Source organism: Saccopteryx leptura, chromosome 3, assembly GCF_036850995.1.
Source record: "Saccopteryx leptura isolate mSacLep1 chromosome 3, mSacLep1_pri_phased_curated, whole genome shotgun sequence".
NCBI lineage: Eukaryota > Metazoa > Chordata > Mammalia > Chiroptera > Emballonuridae > Saccopteryx > Saccopteryx leptura.
Genome location: NC_089505.1, coordinates 91821591 through 91841225, shown reverse-complemented (window position 1 = coordinate 91841225; position 19635 = coordinate 91821591). Strand labels below are relative to the sequence as shown.

The 19635-nt window shown below is 46.5% G+C and overlaps 1 protein-coding gene across 4 annotated transcripts in view; it reads right to left on the bottom strand.

Annotated features, from left to right (window-relative positions):
* VPS13D (vacuolar protein sorting 13 homolog D) overlaps positions 1-19635 on the bottom strand; it is a 239345-nt gene that overhangs the window by 205137 nt on the left and 14573 nt on the right. For all 4 annotated transcript variants that reach the window (XM_066375101.1, XM_066375102.1, XM_066375103.1 and 1 more), the window contains 13 exons: positions 19493-19573; positions 15663-15779; positions 13065-13169; positions 10695-10865; positions 10167-10267; positions 8540-8708; positions 6369-6470; positions 6002-6203; positions 5048-5227; positions 3606-3736; positions 2707-2782; positions 2112-2282; positions 690-820 (listed from right to left, as the gene is read on the bottom strand). In XM_066375101.1, the coding sequence (XP_066231198.1) occupies positions 690-820; positions 2112-2282; positions 2707-2782; positions 3606-3736; positions 5048-5227; positions 6002-6203; positions 6369-6470; positions 8540-8708; positions 10167-10267; positions 10695-10865; positions 13065-13169; positions 15663-15779; positions 19493-19573 (1737 nt within the window). The remainder of the gene's footprint in view (positions 1-689; positions 821-2111; positions 2283-2706; positions 2783-3605; positions 3737-5047; positions 5228-6001; positions 6204-6368; positions 6471-8539; positions 8709-10166; positions 10268-10694; positions 10866-13064; positions 13170-15662; positions 15780-19492; positions 19574-19635) is intronic.

Sequence of the window (19635 nt, the reverse complement as noted above, 5' to 3'; positions counted from 1 at the left end):
AAGGGGATACTAACTGTAATTGGTGTTGAAATGCACACACAAAAACAAGACTGATTCTCCATCCCATACTACATCCCCTGAAACATTTTACTTAGAACATTCCTGTCACACCTTGTTACACCCCACCAGCTCTGCACTGTCCACAAGAAGCCACGCTCTAACTGCGCCATCTACTGCCGTATCTCGGCAGTGCACCTCCATCTAGTGTTAGAAACCGAGTTTGGCTGGCCAGTTGTTTCAGCTCTCCCTGTCTATGACCTCCTTGCGTCAGCATCACAAAGTGGCCATCATACCCTGGAATGGAAACTGGGGCATAAATCCAGTTGTTTTTCTTCTGGCAATGGTAAGTGAAAAGGGGGCGCTCTTAAGTAAAACATTTATGAAATATCAGGTCCAGAAAATGGAACAAAGATGAGACTCGAGAGTGTTCCAAACTTGGTACAAGGAGGAAACACGATCTAGTCACCATCATTCTTTTTGTTTGTTTTTTAGTCCATTAAACTCTGACTGTAAGAGACATGAGAATTTTTTTTTGGTGGGGGGGCTAGCTGGTAAGGAATTGATAGCTTCAGTTAATCAGTATAATTGATACAAGCATGCTTACCCACAACCGAGAGGTAAAGAACTTGACAGAAAGCTCACCTGCCCTCCCCCTGACCCCCCAGAAGTGCTTCCGTGTGCTGACTTACAATGAAGTCGCCCACCAGCAAGCGGTCCAGGGTCTGTCGGATCTCCGCCTTGGTCTGCATCTTCAGTTTGTTATATTGTCTGCGGGCGGCCTCAGCCACCCTCAGCTCCAGTTCGGACTGGTAACCAAAACCTGCAAGGTTGGAAACAGACAAGGGAATCAGAACTTCCAGATGGTGCAGTGGACGGGGGCGCTGTGCCCAGCTGTTCTCACCCAGAATTCCCACCCAGACTAAAACACGGTCTGTAGGACAATAGTTCCTCACTCCGGCTGGCCCTGCCACTAACGGGAACGGGAACGAGGCACAGACAAGAGCAGGCAGCCAGGAGGAAAAGGGCAGGGAAGGGGACATACGTTACTAGAACTTCTCCAGTTACTGTCTGAAAGAGTCCAAACTATTTTACTTCAAAATCCTTAAAAGCATGACATTATCTTAGAAGAGAAAATGGAATTTAGAAGGAAATGCCTTCTCTATTCCTTCAGTGACAGAGCCATGAAGCCAAGGCACAGATGGCTACTGTTTACAAGAAAAGGCTCAAAAACAGACCAAAAACTAAAACAGCTTCTTTGTAAAGCAGGAGGGAGAGGATCCCTTTAGCAGAGTAATATGGTTTTGTCAATTTCCCTGTCAACAACAGTGCCTTTTCTGCATCCACTGTTTTAATTCTTTTTTGGGAAAGAAGGAAGATAAAACAATCAATGTCCTGAGAGAGGACCACTAAAACCATGGATCCTGCCTATCATCTAGAACAGGGGTCTCAAACTCAACTCAGCATGTGGGCCGCAGAGCAAGATCACAGCCGTTCGGCGGGCCGCACTAGGTCTACAAAAGGCAACTATTACGCAACACTTTTCAGTGTCACAAAACGACCAGAAACTGTAGTTCGCATCACAACTGCTGTTAACTAAGCTAATATCTAGAGGATGCTAGAGAAATGAAAAATACAAGTAGGCCCCTAGGCTTACTTAATTTTATCCAAAATATTTTGAACTTCGTGGATTAGTCTGCGGGCCGCACAAAATTGTTCAGCGGGCCGCATGCGGCCTGCGGGCCGCGAGTTTGAGACCCCTGCTCTAGAAGGATGTTCTTGAACATGCCTCCTAAATTCGAGTGGTCTAAAATAGCCTGGGTAGCCCTGGAAACCAGGATCCTAACAGAACGGGAAGTATTAAACACCGTTTACTAAACAGAGGCAAAGAGAAAGAAAATACTTGAGGGTATTGATTCCCCCTGGACAAGTGACTCTCCAAGGACCTCTACTTCGATTGGATCGTGAAGGAAGACCCTCCCCACTGGTGCTGCAGGCCTTCCAACCACTACCGGGTCACCTGAATGTCTAACAACCCTCGTCCAGACCCCTAGAAATGATAGGAAAGATGTCTTGAGAAAGTAACAGAAGAGCAAACAAACAAAAAAGTTAACCTGAGGTATGAACCTTTCCCTTGTAGAAAAAGTCTGCTACTTTTTTAATGGCCTGGGGGTTATAGATGATGTTCAAGGGCCTGGTGCTGACATTCAGCCGCCGCTCGAAATGGCTGTGCACCGGGTTTCTCTCATACAGCATCTCAAAGACGGGGGCGTCCGGGTCCGCAGCTATGGGACAGAACAGGGAGAAAAAGGGGGACACAGCAAGGTCAGTCACCCTCCTCCTAATAAACCGATGAAATTCAGAGAGAAGAGACATTTTCTAACATATTTTCCAGTTAGTTCACATTTATGCACATTTTATAAAAGAGAGAACCTACTGAGGACTGATTCTTAATTGTAACAGGAATCCTCAAAACAAGTTTGTTATATTTGCTCCCATTATGGCAACCAGGAACCCGAAGGCCTGAGAGGTTGCCCCAGTTACATGTGAGTTAATGGAGAGGACCAGGCTGTCTCCAAGTCAAGCACAGGTCCCACGGCATGCCGCTGGGCACACAGCAGGACACACCCCCTCTTTCCCTGCTGACCAAGGCTACTGATCTGTAATCATATTTTCCAGGATGCATTTTAAGCACATATGACAAATTACCAGGGTAGTGATCACTTCCGTCTGCAGATGTTGTCTGGAGACCAAAAGACTGTGAGACTCTGCCCACTTCTTTTTGCTGTTAAACACATACAAAACACAGAGGTGTCAGGGGGACAAGGCACGCTTCACTAGGCTCCCTCGCTCCCGTTTTACCCTTCGGCATCTCTCTCACTGAGCGGTCAGACCGACCTATCTGGCATCAGAACACAGAGGACTTGCAGAATAACCCTCCCCCGCCGGCGCTCTGTTCCCAACCCAGTAAAAACGCGTCTTTCTCTTCACACTGTTAGTGTGTGACTTCGCATTCATGAGTACAGCTCTTCGAACCTTCACTCTGCACACCCACCCTCTCCACAATCCATGCACACCCCACAAAAGAAATATTATAGGCAGAGTAAGTGGCTAAATAATTATTCTGACCATATCTTTTTGCGACTTTGATCAGATTAAAGATCTTCTAATTAATAAAAGATAATCTAAAAAATTAGTGCATATATAGAAATTTTGAGTTGGTTTTTTGGGGGACTCTGGAAAGATAAGAGGTCCTATCTAGTCCTGAGGGACAGAATGTATGACAGTGTCTGTCAGACGCAGAGGAAATTCAAACATTGACCCTGAGCTACAGAAAACAGTGGTGTGTGTGACATTTTCTTCTAAATCAGAGCAAACTATTCCATGGTGGTGACTACACAGGGAAGGAAGAAGACATTGCCATAAAGCCCACCAACATTTGCTAACAAATTTTAAAGTTATCCAACTCCAGTTTGTCTTTAATGGGCCATCTGTCCCAAGATGATAAACATCACAATGAATCCAGTTAGTATTGCCTGTCGCTTGCCTAAAACAGACCAGCATTCGCCATCACCCCAGAAGGACTCGCCCCCCACTGCTGTACGCACCGGGTTCGGGAAGACCAGAAGAGGAAACAGGGTTCCCTCTGTGGCCAGGTCGCGAAGAAAGAGTCCACCCAATCGGACTAAGAGCAAGGAAGAATGTCTTCGAGGAAGGGATTCTGCTAGAAGTTTTACGTCTATAAAAAAAATAAATATAAGTTAATGATACTATGCCATGACAGCCTAAAGTGTTTTAAAAGTATTAGGTATAATAGTTTACAGAGGACTACAAGATATAATAAACTATTTTTTCTTGAAATTGGAACCAAATAAAAACCCTAGCTATACGTTTATGTAATATAAATCTACCTACATAAAAGTATAAGGATTATTAGACACTTGCCCGCAGAATGAATTTAAACAGAGCGCTTTACAAGTTAGTTCCAGGATTCTGCTAGTCCACACTAAGTTTATGGTATGCTGGCTCTCAACATTATAAAGTCAAACAAACAGGCTCTTTTGGTCATTTGCCTTTAAGCTATAATGGGAAACCTCAGGTAAACGGCTATTTTATGAACTGAAATGAAAATATTTGTGAGATGCAAAAGCCAATCTCTGAGTATTTATATGCACACCTTTATTTTTATTTTTTATTTTTATTTATTCATTTTTTTAGAGAGGAGAGGGAGAGAGAGAGAGAGAGAGAGAGGAGAGGAGCTGGAAGCATCAACTCCCATATGTGCCTTGACCAGGCAAGCCCAGGGTTTTGAACCGGCGACCTCAGCATTTCCAGGTCAACGCTTTATCCACTGCGCCACCACAGGTCAGTATATGCACACCTTTAATTCAAAGTCACAAAAATAAGTCAAATACAGTTGCTGCTCCTTACTGAGGGAGCCCGTGTTTGAGACTCTGGTGCTGACGCACTGAACTTTATCTGCAGCCCCCAAATCCACACTTAGGTGGTTGAGGACGTGCACAGGACAACGACACTGCGTCACCCACCGTGCACATGGCCAGCCAACACTGAACAGAGAATGCTGCCCCCTCAACTCAGCCCTTACACTGCACACAATGCCCCCTTCCTATGGTCTATGTAGTGCCACGTGCTTCCCATTTTCCTGCTTGTTGTTGATTTCACTGTTCAGAATGGCCTCCACGCACAGCGCTGATGCGCTATCTAGCATCCCTGAGACAGGAAAGCCGTGCTGTGCCTTACAGAAGAGCACACATGGCCATCAGCTAAGCGTCACTCAGGCATGAGGTTCAGCACTGCTGGCAGTGAGCTCAGTGCTAAGGAATCAACATTATATATCAGATTAGCTGTCTTTAAACACATCACGCATAGACAAGGTTGATGGTTATAACCAGAGGCTCCCAGAAACCTAACCATGATCCCCTAGGGGTCATGGTCAAGGCAACTTTCCAGAACATAACTACTCAGTAATGAGACTCGGGTGCACATGGGCACCAGAGAGCAACACAGCAGGTGGGTCCCAGGGCCGTACCTGAGAACTCGAGCTGCATGAACGCGCTCTCCGCAGTTTGAGGGCTGCCCGGCTCCTGGTGCGACAGAGTCACGGTGCCCCGCTGCAGCTGCAAGTTCAGCTTGGCGAAGACGTGGTCTCGCCTGGTGTACGTGTTCATGCAGGAGGCGTCCGCAGTGGGGTCAAAAAACTCCTCAGTGCCTGACCATGAGCAAGAAGTGACTTTAAGAAAGTACACGGGAAAATTTTCAGAGCACAAGCAGACGCACTGATCACAGTCCTGATGACATTGTTTTAAGTAGTTCTCCCTGTTTTGGAAAAGAACTCCAAAGTGGTGGGTGGCTGTTTTATCCACTAATGTAAAACAACCCAACTGTTTCACAAAAGCTCTTATCAACTTACTCGCAAAGCAGGAGGATGTTCAGATTCACAGTCAGGTACAGGACAAAGCTGTGCTGCCAACATGGTAAACCGTTCTCACCCTGCACTGCCCAGGACAGTGGCCACTAACCACAGGTGGCTCTGGACACACCTAGGATGTGTGGCTAACGTGGCCGGTGCAAATGAGAAACTGAACGTTTTATTTTATTTTTATCAGTTCAAACTTAAACAGCCATTTGTGGCTCTGGAAGCCACCCTGGGCTGTGAGTCTGAAGAGCGGCTCTGGACTGGATTCAAACTGCAGAGCTGAAAACTTTTGAACTTGCTCACGCTTCCTTCTCTTAGTTCTCTTACAGTCGCTGTCTCTCAGCAATCCCTGAAGCTGTGCTCATATTCAAATTTAGTAACAGAGTTGCAAATGAAGTCTGTCCCAAAACATCCTCTCTCTACCCCTATGAACATGAGACACCCTGTTTCACAAATGCCTTTTTTTGTTTGTTTGAAAAATACTACAGACTGTTTGACAAGTAACAGACACATTTTTATGAACCAAGCATCTCCCTTCACCGCACGCCAGGGGCCAGCCCCCCTTACCCAGGATGTCTTCGGGAGTCCACTGTTCAGGCTGCTCCGCCGACAGCCCCTCGGCGGGCTTCTCCCCAGGGGCCTGCTGCCCCGACCAGCCGCCCCAGCCAGGGAACCAGGACTGAAGATACTGCAGCATCCCACTGCCGCCCCCAGCTTCTGGCTCTCCGGGAGAGTCGCCTGGAGAATCAAATTGAGGCTCTCGCAGGCTCTGTGGCAATCAACAATGAGCAGATATGAGGACCCAAGGGCAGAAACCAGCCGTGGTGTGCCACTGCGAATCCTCTGTCCGCCCCCCCCGGGAGCACGAGCACCTCAAAACAGAAGCACACAGCACGTGCTGGGTCTGAGCACACCGTCTCAGAGGATTCCTCACCTCTGCCAGTTCTTCCTGCTTGTGAAACCGTTCGTGCACCAGCTCACGCAAGATCTTCAATTCCTCAAAGCTCTGCTCCTCTTCGATCCGACACATTTCCTCCTGGTTGGGTGAAAACAAAAACAAACAAACAATACAGGTGTTATAGCTCCAGAGAAACGGGACACTCACGAGCCACTCATACAAGTACTGTGACGAAACCGATCTGGTCCCCGACACTTCCACTGAAGGCCGAGCAACAATGCCGATCAACAGTGAGGCCCATGATTGCTATGCTCCTGGTCTGAGTGGCTCTCCCACATAACCTCGACAGACCTTCCCAGTCTCTGAGGCTCACGGTGACTACAGAGGAAGCGAAGGACAGGGCTGGGTTGGAAACAGGGAACTGAGTGTGGGTGCCGCTGGAACAGCCCACACTCTGTGCAGCACTGAGGGTCTGCAAGAGTCCTCTCGTGCACATTCCCTCAGCTGATCAGAACAGGGAACTGGGTATTCTTTCCACTCCACCTGAGGACACTGAGGGCCGAGTTCACACAGGAAGTGTGCAGGCCATCAGCTCCTTCGTTCACGTGGCACATTTGCAGAGAAGTGGTCATTTTCATTTGTTTCCTACTAGCTGAGAAAGAACAAAGGCAGCCAGCTTCGGGCAAAGGTGCAAAAGACAGAAATAGCTACCCTAAGCTGTTCTTATGTCCTAACATTAGGGAAAAACAAAAAAAATCATGTGTGCTCACATTAATTACAGCTTAGATTTTTCTCTCCCTCCATGTGTGCCTGTGTCTTTAAGGAAACCATCCAAAGCCAAATGTCTGGTTTATTCCATCATTTTCATAAGGTTCCCATGTCAGTAACCATGCCTGACACTGGGGGAAAAGTGTGACAGGTGAGTGGGTCGTGCCTCAGGGTACTGGCAGGAGAGGTGGGAATGCCTAGGGACTCAGCCCAGAGTGGTTACCACAGGGGGGGGGGGTCCTGTGGGCTGAATGCTTGTGTGCTTCCCACACCCCAATTGGCGGGATTGGAGACAGGTTTGGGAGGTAATTAGGTTAGATGAGACAGGTAGCTCTCTCCACCAAGGTAAGGCCATGTGAGCACCCAGTAAGAAGGCAGCCAGGAGGGCCAGGAGGAGCAATCTCACCGGAACCCAACCAAGCTAGTGCCTTGACCTTGGACTTCCCAGCCTCCAGAAATGTGAAAAATAAATGAGTCTTTTTTTAAGCTCAATCTATAGCATTTTGTTACAGCAGTCTAAATTCAGACAGCTGCTACAGGGAAAGTAATATTCCTTTTTGCTTGGGTTTACTAGAGAAACAGTTAAAAGATAGTATTTAAGCAGAATACTGGAACCGTTCTAAACTGCTTTGCAAAAACTGATGCTCACAAAACCGAAACAAGTCAAGGAGCAAAGCAATCAGCACACCCCACTCCCCCCCTAGGAGACAGAGACGGGCAGAGGGAGCGAGGCTGGCCGGGCCAGCGCTCCTGGCGTGCTGGTTCTAAGAGCCTCAAGCCCCACAGTGAACTAGAAAAGCTTGCCTTCACCAACTACTTTCAGGGGTCGTCAAACTTTTTATAAAAACCGCCCACTTTTGCAGTGCTGGTAGACCTGGTCCCTACCGCCCACTAGTGGGCGTTCCAGCTTTCATGATGGGCCAAATCGCAGCGCTGTTTGGTTGCACGGTAGGGAACACGTTGACCACCACTGCAAAAGTGGGCGGTTTTTATAAAAAGTTTGATGACCCCTGGAACCCCAAGGTCAACCAAGTCAATCTGGTTCAGGGAAAATGCAGGCCAAGGCCTACAGAGATTATCTAAAGACTCAAAGGAAAAATAAAAATGCGAACTGGGCTTTGAAGAGACATAAGTGATGAGGTGAAGTCTCCCTGTGCCCCGCAAAGGGAGCTGGGGAGGAGGGGAGTGGGCATGGAGCTACGGGGGGACCACCGCCACCTTCTCCCCCCAGCCCAGGCTGGCTCTGCTCAAGCAGCAGGTGAAGGATGCTTCTGGCTGCGGCCTTCCAACAAGTTCTCACCCTAGTGAGACCAATTCTATGAAATTAAATTCCTTAGCAGGGGACTTGATTTCTTCACAGATTCCATTTTCTACAGTCTTTGAGGGAACAACACTTTTATCTTCTGAAGACAAGAAACAAAAGACAAGAGGCCGCTCACCCTGTCATCTAAGGACAGCAGGCTTCCCTTTAATTTGTTGAAGTATTTGTCAGTATAGGACACAGCGTCGCGGGCACGGTGTGACAGGAAGTCCCAGGTATAGCGTCTCCTCTGCTCTCTGATCTCATGCAGGTTAGCATTTAGGGCAAAATACCACCATTCTCGGCAGCTGAAATAGTTTGTAATATCGTAATTACTTCTTACATTAAAAGCAACCAAACTATCAATCCACATAACACCACCCTCTTGTGAGATAACTTTTCTCTTGTCAGACATCATTTTATGTCTCAGACTCATTTTTTTTTTTTTTTTTTTACAGAGGCAGAGATAGACAGGGACAGACAGACAGGAACGGGGAGAGATGAGAAGCATCAATCATCAGTTTCTCGTTGCGCGTTGCGACTTCTTAGTTGTTCATTGATTGCTTTCTCACATGTGCCTTGACCGCCGGCCTTCAGCAGACTGAGTAACCCCCTGCTGGAGCCAGCGACCTTGGGTCTAAGCTGGTGAGCTCTTTGCTCAAGCCAGATGAGCCCGCGCTCAAGCTGGCGACCTCGGGGTCTCGAACCTGGGTCCTTCCGCATCCCAGTCCGACGCTCTATCCACTGCGCCACCACCTGGTCAGGCTCAGACTCATTTTAATGTCAAGCTAAACTCACCATGGAGGGAAATCTGCAACACATACTAGATCCTCAATTTACACAGCAATAATATATTCCTCAACTGAGCTGAATTACCCATAATTATCAGTCCCCTTACATCAGGGGTCCCCAAACTTTTTACACAGGGGGCCAGTTCACTGTCCCTCAGACCGCTGGAGGGACGGACTATAAAAAAAAACTATGAACAAATTCCTATGCACACTGCACATATCTTATTTTAAAGTAAAAAAACAAAACGGGAACAAATACAATATTTAAAATAAAGAACAAGTAAATTTAAATCAACAAACTGACCAATATTTCAATGGGAACTATGCTCCTCTCACTGACCACCAATGAAAGAGGTGCCCTTCCAGAAGTGTGGCGGGGGCCAGATAAATGGCCTCAGGGGGCCGCATGTGGCCCGCGGGCTGTAGTTTGGGGACCCCTGCCTTACATGGTGACTGGAAGGTAAATACCATCATAAGATAATTACCGAGGATTTGACTACTAAAGATTTTAAATGGAATATTTCAGTAAAGATATGGAAATACAAAGGCTCTAAAAAATGTTTTAATAGATTAGATTGGTCAAATTTATCACTGCAATGTGAAAAGGTTCATTTTTGCTATACAGGTTATAAAGTGTATTATGTGTGTTGACCAAACAGCCCGGGAAAAAAGACACAAGGAAGTAAGTAGGTTCAAAGAACCAGATCCGACCAGAGCAAGCCCAGTGATGTGCTAAAGGGAGGGTCTCCGCAATCCACTATGCTCAGCCTAAGGCTAAACCCACGCCACCAAATCAACAGACAATAAGAATATCAACAGAGACAGATACAGAAATGGCATTCTAAACTCCAGAAAGATCGACTATACTTTGGTCTCCAACTGAGTGCAAAGAATGGTGAGGGGTATTTCTGATCCACATACAAATAACAAAATGGATAACACATGTTTCACATACGACGGCCAATGAGCGCTTACTTCCCAGAGATGGCCACTTTGGGTTTCCACCTTCGAAACTTCACCTGCCTCTCCTTTCGGTCCAGTTCCTTGAGGAATCCCATGATTTGCCGGTATTGCAGCTTTTTATTAGAGATTGAGAGAACTGAGTTAGAACTGATCTATTCCTTTTACCCAGTTAAGATATGTGTCTAACAAGAACAATTCATATTAGTCAATCCACCAAACTGAAACTCAAAGACCAAATTCCAGCATCAAAGTGGCACCTCTCCCCAGACACTGAGTTAGGTGTTGATATTTACTATGCTCTTGTTCTCTGCTCAATGCTTAAAAACATCAACTTAAAACTAACCCGCGATCCACCCAATCCGACTGTACGACAGACAATGGATTCTATACCTGCCACAACTTCGGACATCACATTCTGTGCCCTTTCTTTCCCACGGGGTAACCGCGAAGTATGGAGACCCTCCCAGCAATGCTCCTTCACAGTCCCGAGTCCGCCAGCGAGAACATTAGCCCCCAGGGAGGTGGCAGGGGGAGGGGTACCTGAGACAGTTTCAAGGGGATGGTCTCCAGCTGGATGTCACATTCAATTCGGGGCATGTGCCGCGACCTCAGAGGCGCTTTGGAGCAGTTTCTCTTCAGAAGGGCAGATGCGCACACAGGCTCCAAGATGTAGTGGTGATCACGACTCTCCATGCTCTTGTCCATGGCCTCCTGCGGGTCACAAGATCCTCTGTCATTACAGCAAATGTTTTAGGATCAAGTTACATGTGAGTATGGATATTACATCAGAATCCAAAAACAGGATAAAACTGGGAACCTAAAGCTCTCTAGTATTTTAAATTTTTATTTATATTTTTTATTAAGTACATAATACATTCATATGGTTTAAAATTGAAAGGCAAGCCACGGCCAGATAGCTCGGATAGATTGTTAGAGCATCGTCCCAAAGTGTAGAGGTTGCTGGTTCAATCCCTGGTTGGGGCACAGACAGGAACAGATCCGTGTTCCTCTCTCTCTCTCTGTCTCTCCTCTTCCCCTTCCTCTCTCACTAAAATCAATAAATAAATGTTTTAAAAAATAGAAAATAGCCTGACCAGGCGGTGGCGCAGGGGATAGAGCGTCGGACTGGGATGCGGAAGGACCCAGGTTCAAGACCCCAGGATAGCCAGCTTGAGCATGGGCTCATCTGGCTTGAGCAAAGAGCTCACCAGCTTGGACCCAAGGTCGCTGGCTCCAGCAGGGGATTACTCGGTCTGCTGAGGCCCGCAGTCAAGGCACATATGAGAAAGCAATCAATGAACAACTATGGTGTCACAACGAAAAACTGATGATTGATGCTTCTCATCTCTCTCCGTTCCTGTCTGTCCCTATCTATCCCTCTATCTGACTCTCTCTCTGTCCCTATAAAAAAATTAAAAAAATTAAAAATAAATAAAATAAATAAAAAATAGAAAATAAAAGAAAATTCAAAGGCAAAAAAGAATGAAATATCTCCTTCCTACTCTCATCTTCTAGCCACCTAATTATTCTAAGAGGCAACCAATAATATCAGGGGATTTTTTTCCCCAGAGCACTGATTTTCAACCTGTACGCTGCAAGAATATTTTTTATTAAATTCATTGAGGTGGCAATTGATTAATAAAATTATATAGGTTTCAGGTGAGCAACTCTGTAACACATCATCTGTATACTGTATTATGTTTACCACCCCGTCAAGTCTAATAATATCAGTTTCTTAAGCAATCTGCCAGAGCCTTTGTATGTATGCAGACAAATCTGTAATTTTCTGGTTTTTTAACCATTCTTCCACAAATGATACATATCCTATTTGCCTTGCTTTTGTAAATATAACGCTATATCTTGGAAATTATTATATATTCTCCTCTGCCCTTCTGTTATAGCTGCGTACTGATCTTATTTCATCAAACTGGCAAGACAAAACCATGCCACAACTACATGCAAGCAAAAGATAGTCCTTTTTCTCTATTTCACTTAAATCACCTATAATTTCTTTACAAAAATATTAACCTGAGATTTTTGTAATCCTTCACAAATAGTAATACTTTATATCCAACGACTTGTGATGACCTTCTAAGTATTTCTTAAAAGAATGCCATGAAAGATGAAGTGTCAACATAAACAAAAAATTCTTTAAGAATCAGATTCAGTGCTTTCTTCACTGAAAATCAAATGCCTAGTAAATGGTGGCTAGAAAAATGGGCAGCTGCAATGTCTGACGCATCCAGTGGAATACTATGCAGTAGGCAAAAGCAGTGAACGGAAGTATACACAGCAACACAGATCAATCTTAAAAACATAGCCTTGTGCCTACCAGGCTGTGGCGCAGTGGATAGAGTGTCGGACTGGAATGCGGAGGACCCAGGTTCAAGACCCCAAGGTCACCAGCTTAAGCGCGAGCTCATCTGGTTTGAGCAAAAGCTCACCAGCTTGGACCCAAGGTCACTGGCTCGAGCAAGGGGTTACTCGGTCTGCTGTAGCCCCACGGTCAAGGCACATATGAGAAAGCAATCAATGAACAACTAAGGTGTCTCAACGAAAAACTAATGATTGATGCTTGTCATCTCTCTCCTTTCCTGTCTGTCTGTTCCTATCTATCCCTCTCTCTGACTCTCTGTCTCTGTAAAAAACAAAACAAAACACATAGCCTTAAGTGAAAAAAGGAAAACAAAGAAATCTATAATGCAACACTAATGTAAAACATCCACAAAACACTACATATTGTTCAGTTACACACATAGCAAGAACCTCCAGCAACACACTGAGAGTGGGTGCCCGTGGACGAGGGTGGGAAGGGAATCAGGACGGAGAGAGTGCGCACCTGCACAGCAGCGACCCCGCACCCCTTCACTTCAGTGCGGTGCTGTGGTGAGGCAGCCACCAGAGCCATACCTGTAACTCCGCCTGCGGCAGGTCCCCCAGTAAAGTGCAATCGACATCCCAATAGATGCTGAACTCCGCCACATCTAATTGCTTTTTCCGCATTAGCTTCTGTACCTGAGGGAAGACAGGCAGGGAAGAAAACAAGAAGCCTCTTTATTCGTAGTTTATTCATTCGTACAACAAGCCACGTGTGAAGAATCATGCATCAGGCACATTGCAAGGTGCTGGGGATACAAAACTAGATTAAAATACAGTTTCGCTCTTCCAGAGTTCAAAGCTGGCTAAGTGGGGATACAAACATGCCAACAATTTACTTAAGCAGAGGGAAACAGAGGCAGGAAATAAAAGATGCCACAAGCAAACAGAGAAGACAGCACTGTGGGAATGAGACCAAAGACGTGCCCGTTTCAGGCACAGGGCTGGGTGAGAGGAAAGGGCTGGGACTCACTTCAAAGGGTAGGGTCAACGATACAAAACGCCTGTATCTTCAGAGGACAGTGAACTTGCGTAACTGGAGCACTGCACATGTGGTATGGGAGTAGCACTCATACATGTGGGTGAACACACTTGAGTGGGAGTTAGTTCTGTGTTGACAAAAGTAGCTTGGATGTTACTAGGTGCACTAGGTTGGATAGTTTCCTCCGCTCCACAATTCATGTCCTCCCAAAACCTGTGAATGGGACCTTATTTGGAAATAGGGTCTTTGTAGATGAGATCAAATCAAAACGAGGTGTTACTGAGTTAACAGGGACCCTGTGGGGCCCTTCTAAGAAGAAAAAGCAGACACAGGCAGATGGTCAGCACAAAGAGGCCGAGACCGGAGGGACACCCCTGCGAGCCGCGGGACACCCCGACGCCCGCTGCAGCCAGAAGAGGTGGGGCACAGCTTCTGCTCTCGAGCCTCCAGAGGGCATCCACTCTGCCAACACCCTGACTGTGGGTTTCTACCCTCCAGAGCCAGAGAGAATAAAGTCCTGTTGCTTTAAGTCATGTCGTTTGTGGTCCTTTGCCATGGTGCTCCAGGACACTGACACCCTTGGAAAGGAAGTACACGCCACACCGAGGAGTCTGGAGTTCAGACTTTAAGTGATAGGTAGCGACCAAGGGTCCCGATGGAGGCATGCTCCAGGATCAGGCATGCGCCTCAGAGACAGAACTCTGGCAACAGTGCAAAGGGGAGCTCCCCTGGCGTGCCAGAGAAAATGAGTCATGGGCATGCCAAGACAATGAGCAAGCTTACGGGACCAAGTGACTTTTTAGAAACACTTGGCTGCGCTGAGCTAGCCACCTCCAGCCCCAAACAGCCACACCCACTTGCCCCATGTCCTGTGCAAATTCTATAGTTGTTTTCTGTGTCCGTGATGTGGGAAAGGGAGGGAAGCATTGGTGGAGAATGAATCGAGAGCCCAGATGGGGGCAAGGAGGTCACAGAACAGGATGTTCAATCAGCCCTGGCAAGAGCTGATGGGATCCTGAACCCAGACAGCTGCATGAGGATAAAAGAAGAGCATGTCTGAGACATTCTGCAGGAAAAACTGGCAGGACGTTGTGATCAAACGGGCATGGGAGTTGAGGAAGAAGTGAGAGGGTGAGCAGTGTCTGGAGATCAGGGCAGTGGGTGAGAACGCGTGCTCCGGAGGCAGGGGGGGAAACTCCTTCTGAAAAGGGCCAGAGAGCAGACAGGAAGGCTCTGGAGACCACCCAGTCTCTGCCGTAACCACTCAGCTCCACCACAGCGCAAGGGCAGCCTTCCACAATACATAGACAATGGCGTGGCAGTGGGCCAACAAACCATTATTTACAAACACAGGCAGGGGACCAATCCGGCCCCCAGGCCAGTCTGCCAACCCCAGATGTGGGGCCGATCTACCCACTTCCCCTCTCTGCACCTGCGCGTCCTCAGCCATACAAGGAGGGTACCGGTATTGGTGAAAAGTAATGAGAATTCAATGCAGTAGCTCATGCAGAGCACGAAGAACTGTGCCTCGCACAGAAAAGGGCTCATAAAATGTTAGTTTTGTTTGTTTGGACATGGAGTAATAGGTTAGAAAATAAAGGAAAAAGGTTGGTTTCCGGGGAGCAAATTGGGCAGATGGAATATAATGGGATCACTTTGGTTATGACAAGCCTAAAATGCCCAAGAGCTGTCTGTGTCCCTAGGCAGTTGAAGACCACGCACATGAAGGTCAGCAGGGAGGTAGAGAATGGGGTTCAAGTGGGGCCATCAGCAAGTATTCCCAGGCGGCAGCCAAAACTAGGAAACTGAATGAGTTCACATGGAGAGAGCACACAGTCTGAGAAGAAAACCAGAGATGAAAAAGCTCATCTGTAGCTTGGTTTCTTTGTGTGTAAAATGAAAGGGACAGAAAGAAAAGTGCACCAACATTTAATGGATGAGCAACAGAGACAAAGGTCAAAGAAAATGATCTGTTTCCCTGGTTAGCAGATTAGATTGGCTGCGCACGGGCAAGACACACGCACGACAGGGAAAGAGCATAGTGGGAAGCCACGCGGTCCCATTCATGTGACACAACAGGACAACAGGCAGAGCCCCGAACTCCCTACAGCCGCTGCTTCCTCCCTGGGTCAGTCGTATTTCATACTCACAGGCTCATTCACAGCATTTTGCATGGACACATTCTTAATGCAGATGCCAAATGCAAAAGGATGGGAAGGGTTGGTAATACCATCTTCGAAGCGCAGATGGACATCTTGAATTTTTAACTGCAACGGGGAGAGAAAAGAGCACATTTAGACAAATGCTACAGGTGGAGTGCTGGAGGCAGGACTCACAGTGCCCTGAGCCACATTAGGTAAGTGACAGCTGGCATTTTACACACACACACACCAAACATCCAATGCTCTTCGGGTTCCCATTATAATCACAAACTGGACAGAAGAGAGCTACAGTACCCTCATTAAATCATCTCAGAAGGCACCTTGAAGACACACCAGAGGAAAGTAATAGCACTGCATCCAGACAACTGGCCCTCCCTCTTTTATGAGATCTTAATCTTGCTGCTGTGTGCCCGCACTGGACACAGGAACACCTGCGGGGCATATACACTTCGTACCTACGTGTTTACAGCCCTCCGCCCCTGCGGGCAAGCTATCGAAAGGGCACTCGGCTTCAATAAATTAAAAAATAATGCAAGACAACCCAAAAAATGGGAGAAAATATTTATAAATCCTGTATCTGATAATGATCTAGAATCCGGTTAAAAAAAACAAAACAAAACAAAAAAACAACTCTTGGCCCTGGTCAGTTGGTTCAGTGATAGAGCATCAGCCTGGCATGTGGGAGTCCCGGGTTCGATTCCCGGTCAGGGCACACAGGCGGAGAAGCGCCCATCTGCTTCTCCACCCTTCCCCCTCTCCTTCCTCTCTCTCTCTCTCTCTCTCTCTCTCTCTCTCTCTTCCCCTCCCACAGCCAAGGCTCCACTGGAACAAAGTTGGCTCGAGTCCTGAGGATGGCTCTATGGCCTCTGCCTCGGGCACTAGGATGGCTCTGGCTGCAAGGGAGCAACGCCCCAGATGGGCAAAGCATCGCCCCTTGGTGGGCATGCCGGGTAGATCCTGGTCGGGCCCATGCAGGAGTCTGTCTGACTGCCTCCCCCCTTCTCACTTAAGAAAAATACCAAAAAAAACCCCTAAGCTCTTACAACTTAATAATTTAAAATAAATAAATAAACAAACTTTTAAATAGGATTGGGACAGACATTCCTCCAAAAAGAATATGTAAATTACCAATAAGCGTATGCAATGATGCTCAGCCACATTAGCCACCAAGGAAATGCAAATCAAAACCACAGTGAGCTATCATTTCGTACCCACTAATGTGGCTCTAATCAAGATAGTAACAAGTGTCAATGACAATGAGAAAAAATTAAAATGCTCGTACACTATTGGTAAAGCAGTGCAGCCTCTTTGGAGAAGTTTTTCCAGCTTCTCAACAAAATAAAACATATAGTTACCATGTGACTCAACAATCTCACTCCTAGGTATGTGGTATTCAAGAGAACTGAAAACGTATGTTCACATAAAACCCTATATACAACTGTTCATAATGGCATTATTCACAGTAGCCAAAAAGTGGAAAGGACCCAATGTCCATCAACTGATGAATGAATAAACAGAACGTGGCACAAGAGAAACACTCCGTTCAAACCCCTGCACTGAGCGCAACTTGACCCAACTTTGATGTGGCTTCCTACAGCCTAAAGCCATGTCCCTGGGACACTCTAGCTCTGAGTTCCTCTTTGGAAACAGCTCAGTGCTATTTTTTCTAGCCAACACCTGACAATCAGCCTCTGACCTCCCTTTCTTAAGAGCATTTATAATTATCATACTAATCCTTTCTCTGGTTTCTTCCCTTTGAAGAGAAAGAGAAAGAGGAAGAGAAAGAGAAAGAGAAAGAGAAAGAGAAAGAGAAAGAGAAAGAGAGAGAGAGAGAGAGAGAGAGAGTGTGTGTGTGTGTCCATCCTACAACTCAAAGACCTGAAAGCCATTCCTTTGAAATGTAATCATCAGGAAGGCTAAGGCCTCCGTCTCCCCAGACAGAAGGACAGAAGCCCAACTATGGGACACAGCTGGCCTAATCGCATTTACACTGATCAACCCTTTGTAATCTCTCAGCCAAGCTCCACTCACACACACAACCTCACTCTCCAATTAAAAAGCCCAGTTACTTCTGTGCAAATTGGAATAGAGCCTTGGCCAGGTAGCTTAGCTGATTAGAACGCCAAGGTTACAGAATCGGTGCCCAGTCAGGACACATACAAGAAACAACCAATGAAGGTGGTTAAGTGAAACAAAAGAAAACGATGTTTCTCTTTCTCTCTGTCTCTCTCTTTCTCTAAAATCAATCAATTTAATAGTATTGGAATGGAGTTCTGTTCTTTCCCTTCTTGTCAACAGTCACTCTCCCAAGTTTATTTCTGACAACCCATACAAAGGAATAGGACACTCAGTCCTAGAAAGGAACGAAGTACTGATAGGTGCTACAACATGGGATGACCCCGAAAGCACCTGCTAAGTGAAAGGAGCCAGGCGCCAGAGGCCACACATAGGAAATGTCCAGAACAGGCAAATTCAGAGAGGAAACTGATTTTGAGTTGCAGGAGGCTGGAGGGAGAGGGAAACTGGGAGAGACTACTAATTGCATATAGGGTTTCTTTGCGGGATTATGAGAATTCTCTGGAATTAGTGATGGTCAATGCACAATTTTTAAAATGTGCTAAACATATTAGCTTGTACACTTTAAAAGTATGAACTTCATGGTATGTGAACTAAATCTCAACAAAGCTATTGTTAAAAATAAAATGCGCCTTGGCCAGTGGTGCAGTGGAGAGAGCACTGCCCCAGAGCACCAAGGTAGCTGGTTTGAGCCCAGGGTCACCGGCTCAATCCTGAGGTAACCAGCTCAAGCCCGAGGTTACTGGTTCAATCACGGGGTCGCTGATCCTGGAGTCCCTGGCTTGATCCCAAGGGTGCCAACTCGACCTATGAGGTCACTGATTTGAGCCCTAGTCAAGGCACATATGAGAAGCAATCAATGGCACAACTAAGTAGAACAAGTTGATGCTTCTCTTTCTCTCTCCCTTCATCTCTCTCTCTCTATCTTCCTTTCTCTCTCTCTCAAAATAATTAATAAAATGAGAATAATAAATTTTTAAAAATCAATGACAGAAAAAAAAAGTAACATCCTCAAGCAGAATTCAAAACAATCATCTTCAATGTACCAATCTTTTCATCAAAGTTATGAAACCAACACCCTCAGACTCTCTGGGGGAAGTGGTATGCCTGTGCCACCTCGGCGCTGCAAGGAAACCCCGGAGTAGTGAGCACAGGCTAACTTGTGACACTTGCAACAATTGTTGTGGGCTTTGATCTAGTGTTTTAGGACAATACAAAATTGTAATGAAAGCGGAAGAGGTGGCCAACAGCCCTGGCACTGACTCATCCCAGCGCCACCAGACGCATCAGTGGGAACTGTTCACAACTCACTATGTAATCAACTAGAAACCTGCATCCCACCTCTCTGGTTTCACAGATGAAGGAGCTGAGGGCAGAGAGGCCTAGTGATTGGCCCTGAAAGAGCAGTCAGGAAGGCTTAGGCGATCTGGCTTCTTAGGAGTTAAGTAAGCCCTTGAGCAAGTTGGATCCCAACATTCAGAAAGAAAGTGAAGTGAAATGTAAGTGAAACGAACACTCCTACTCACACTAAGGGAAGCCAGAAAAACCTGTGTGCCCCGAGTCTAGACCCAGGACTGGCTTTTCAAGTTTTCCCTTTGGCACCAGCTCAAAAAGGGCACACCTGAACAAGTCAGCCTTATCTAGGGAGGACACCCTGTATCCGTGAGACCCATGAGAAACACTGAAGCCTAAGACATAACTCCCTCTCACGCTTGTACTTTATAAAAGTCAAAAGAACTTACTTCAATATTCTCCACAATCCTCGTAACCACCGAGGCAGTGACTGAGTACCAGTAGGATTCCCCTTTCTGCTGCCGTTCACTCTGCAAAGGAGAAAGCCAGTGTGAGCGAACCCAGGGCTCTGCTCACGCCGTGAGTCTCACCA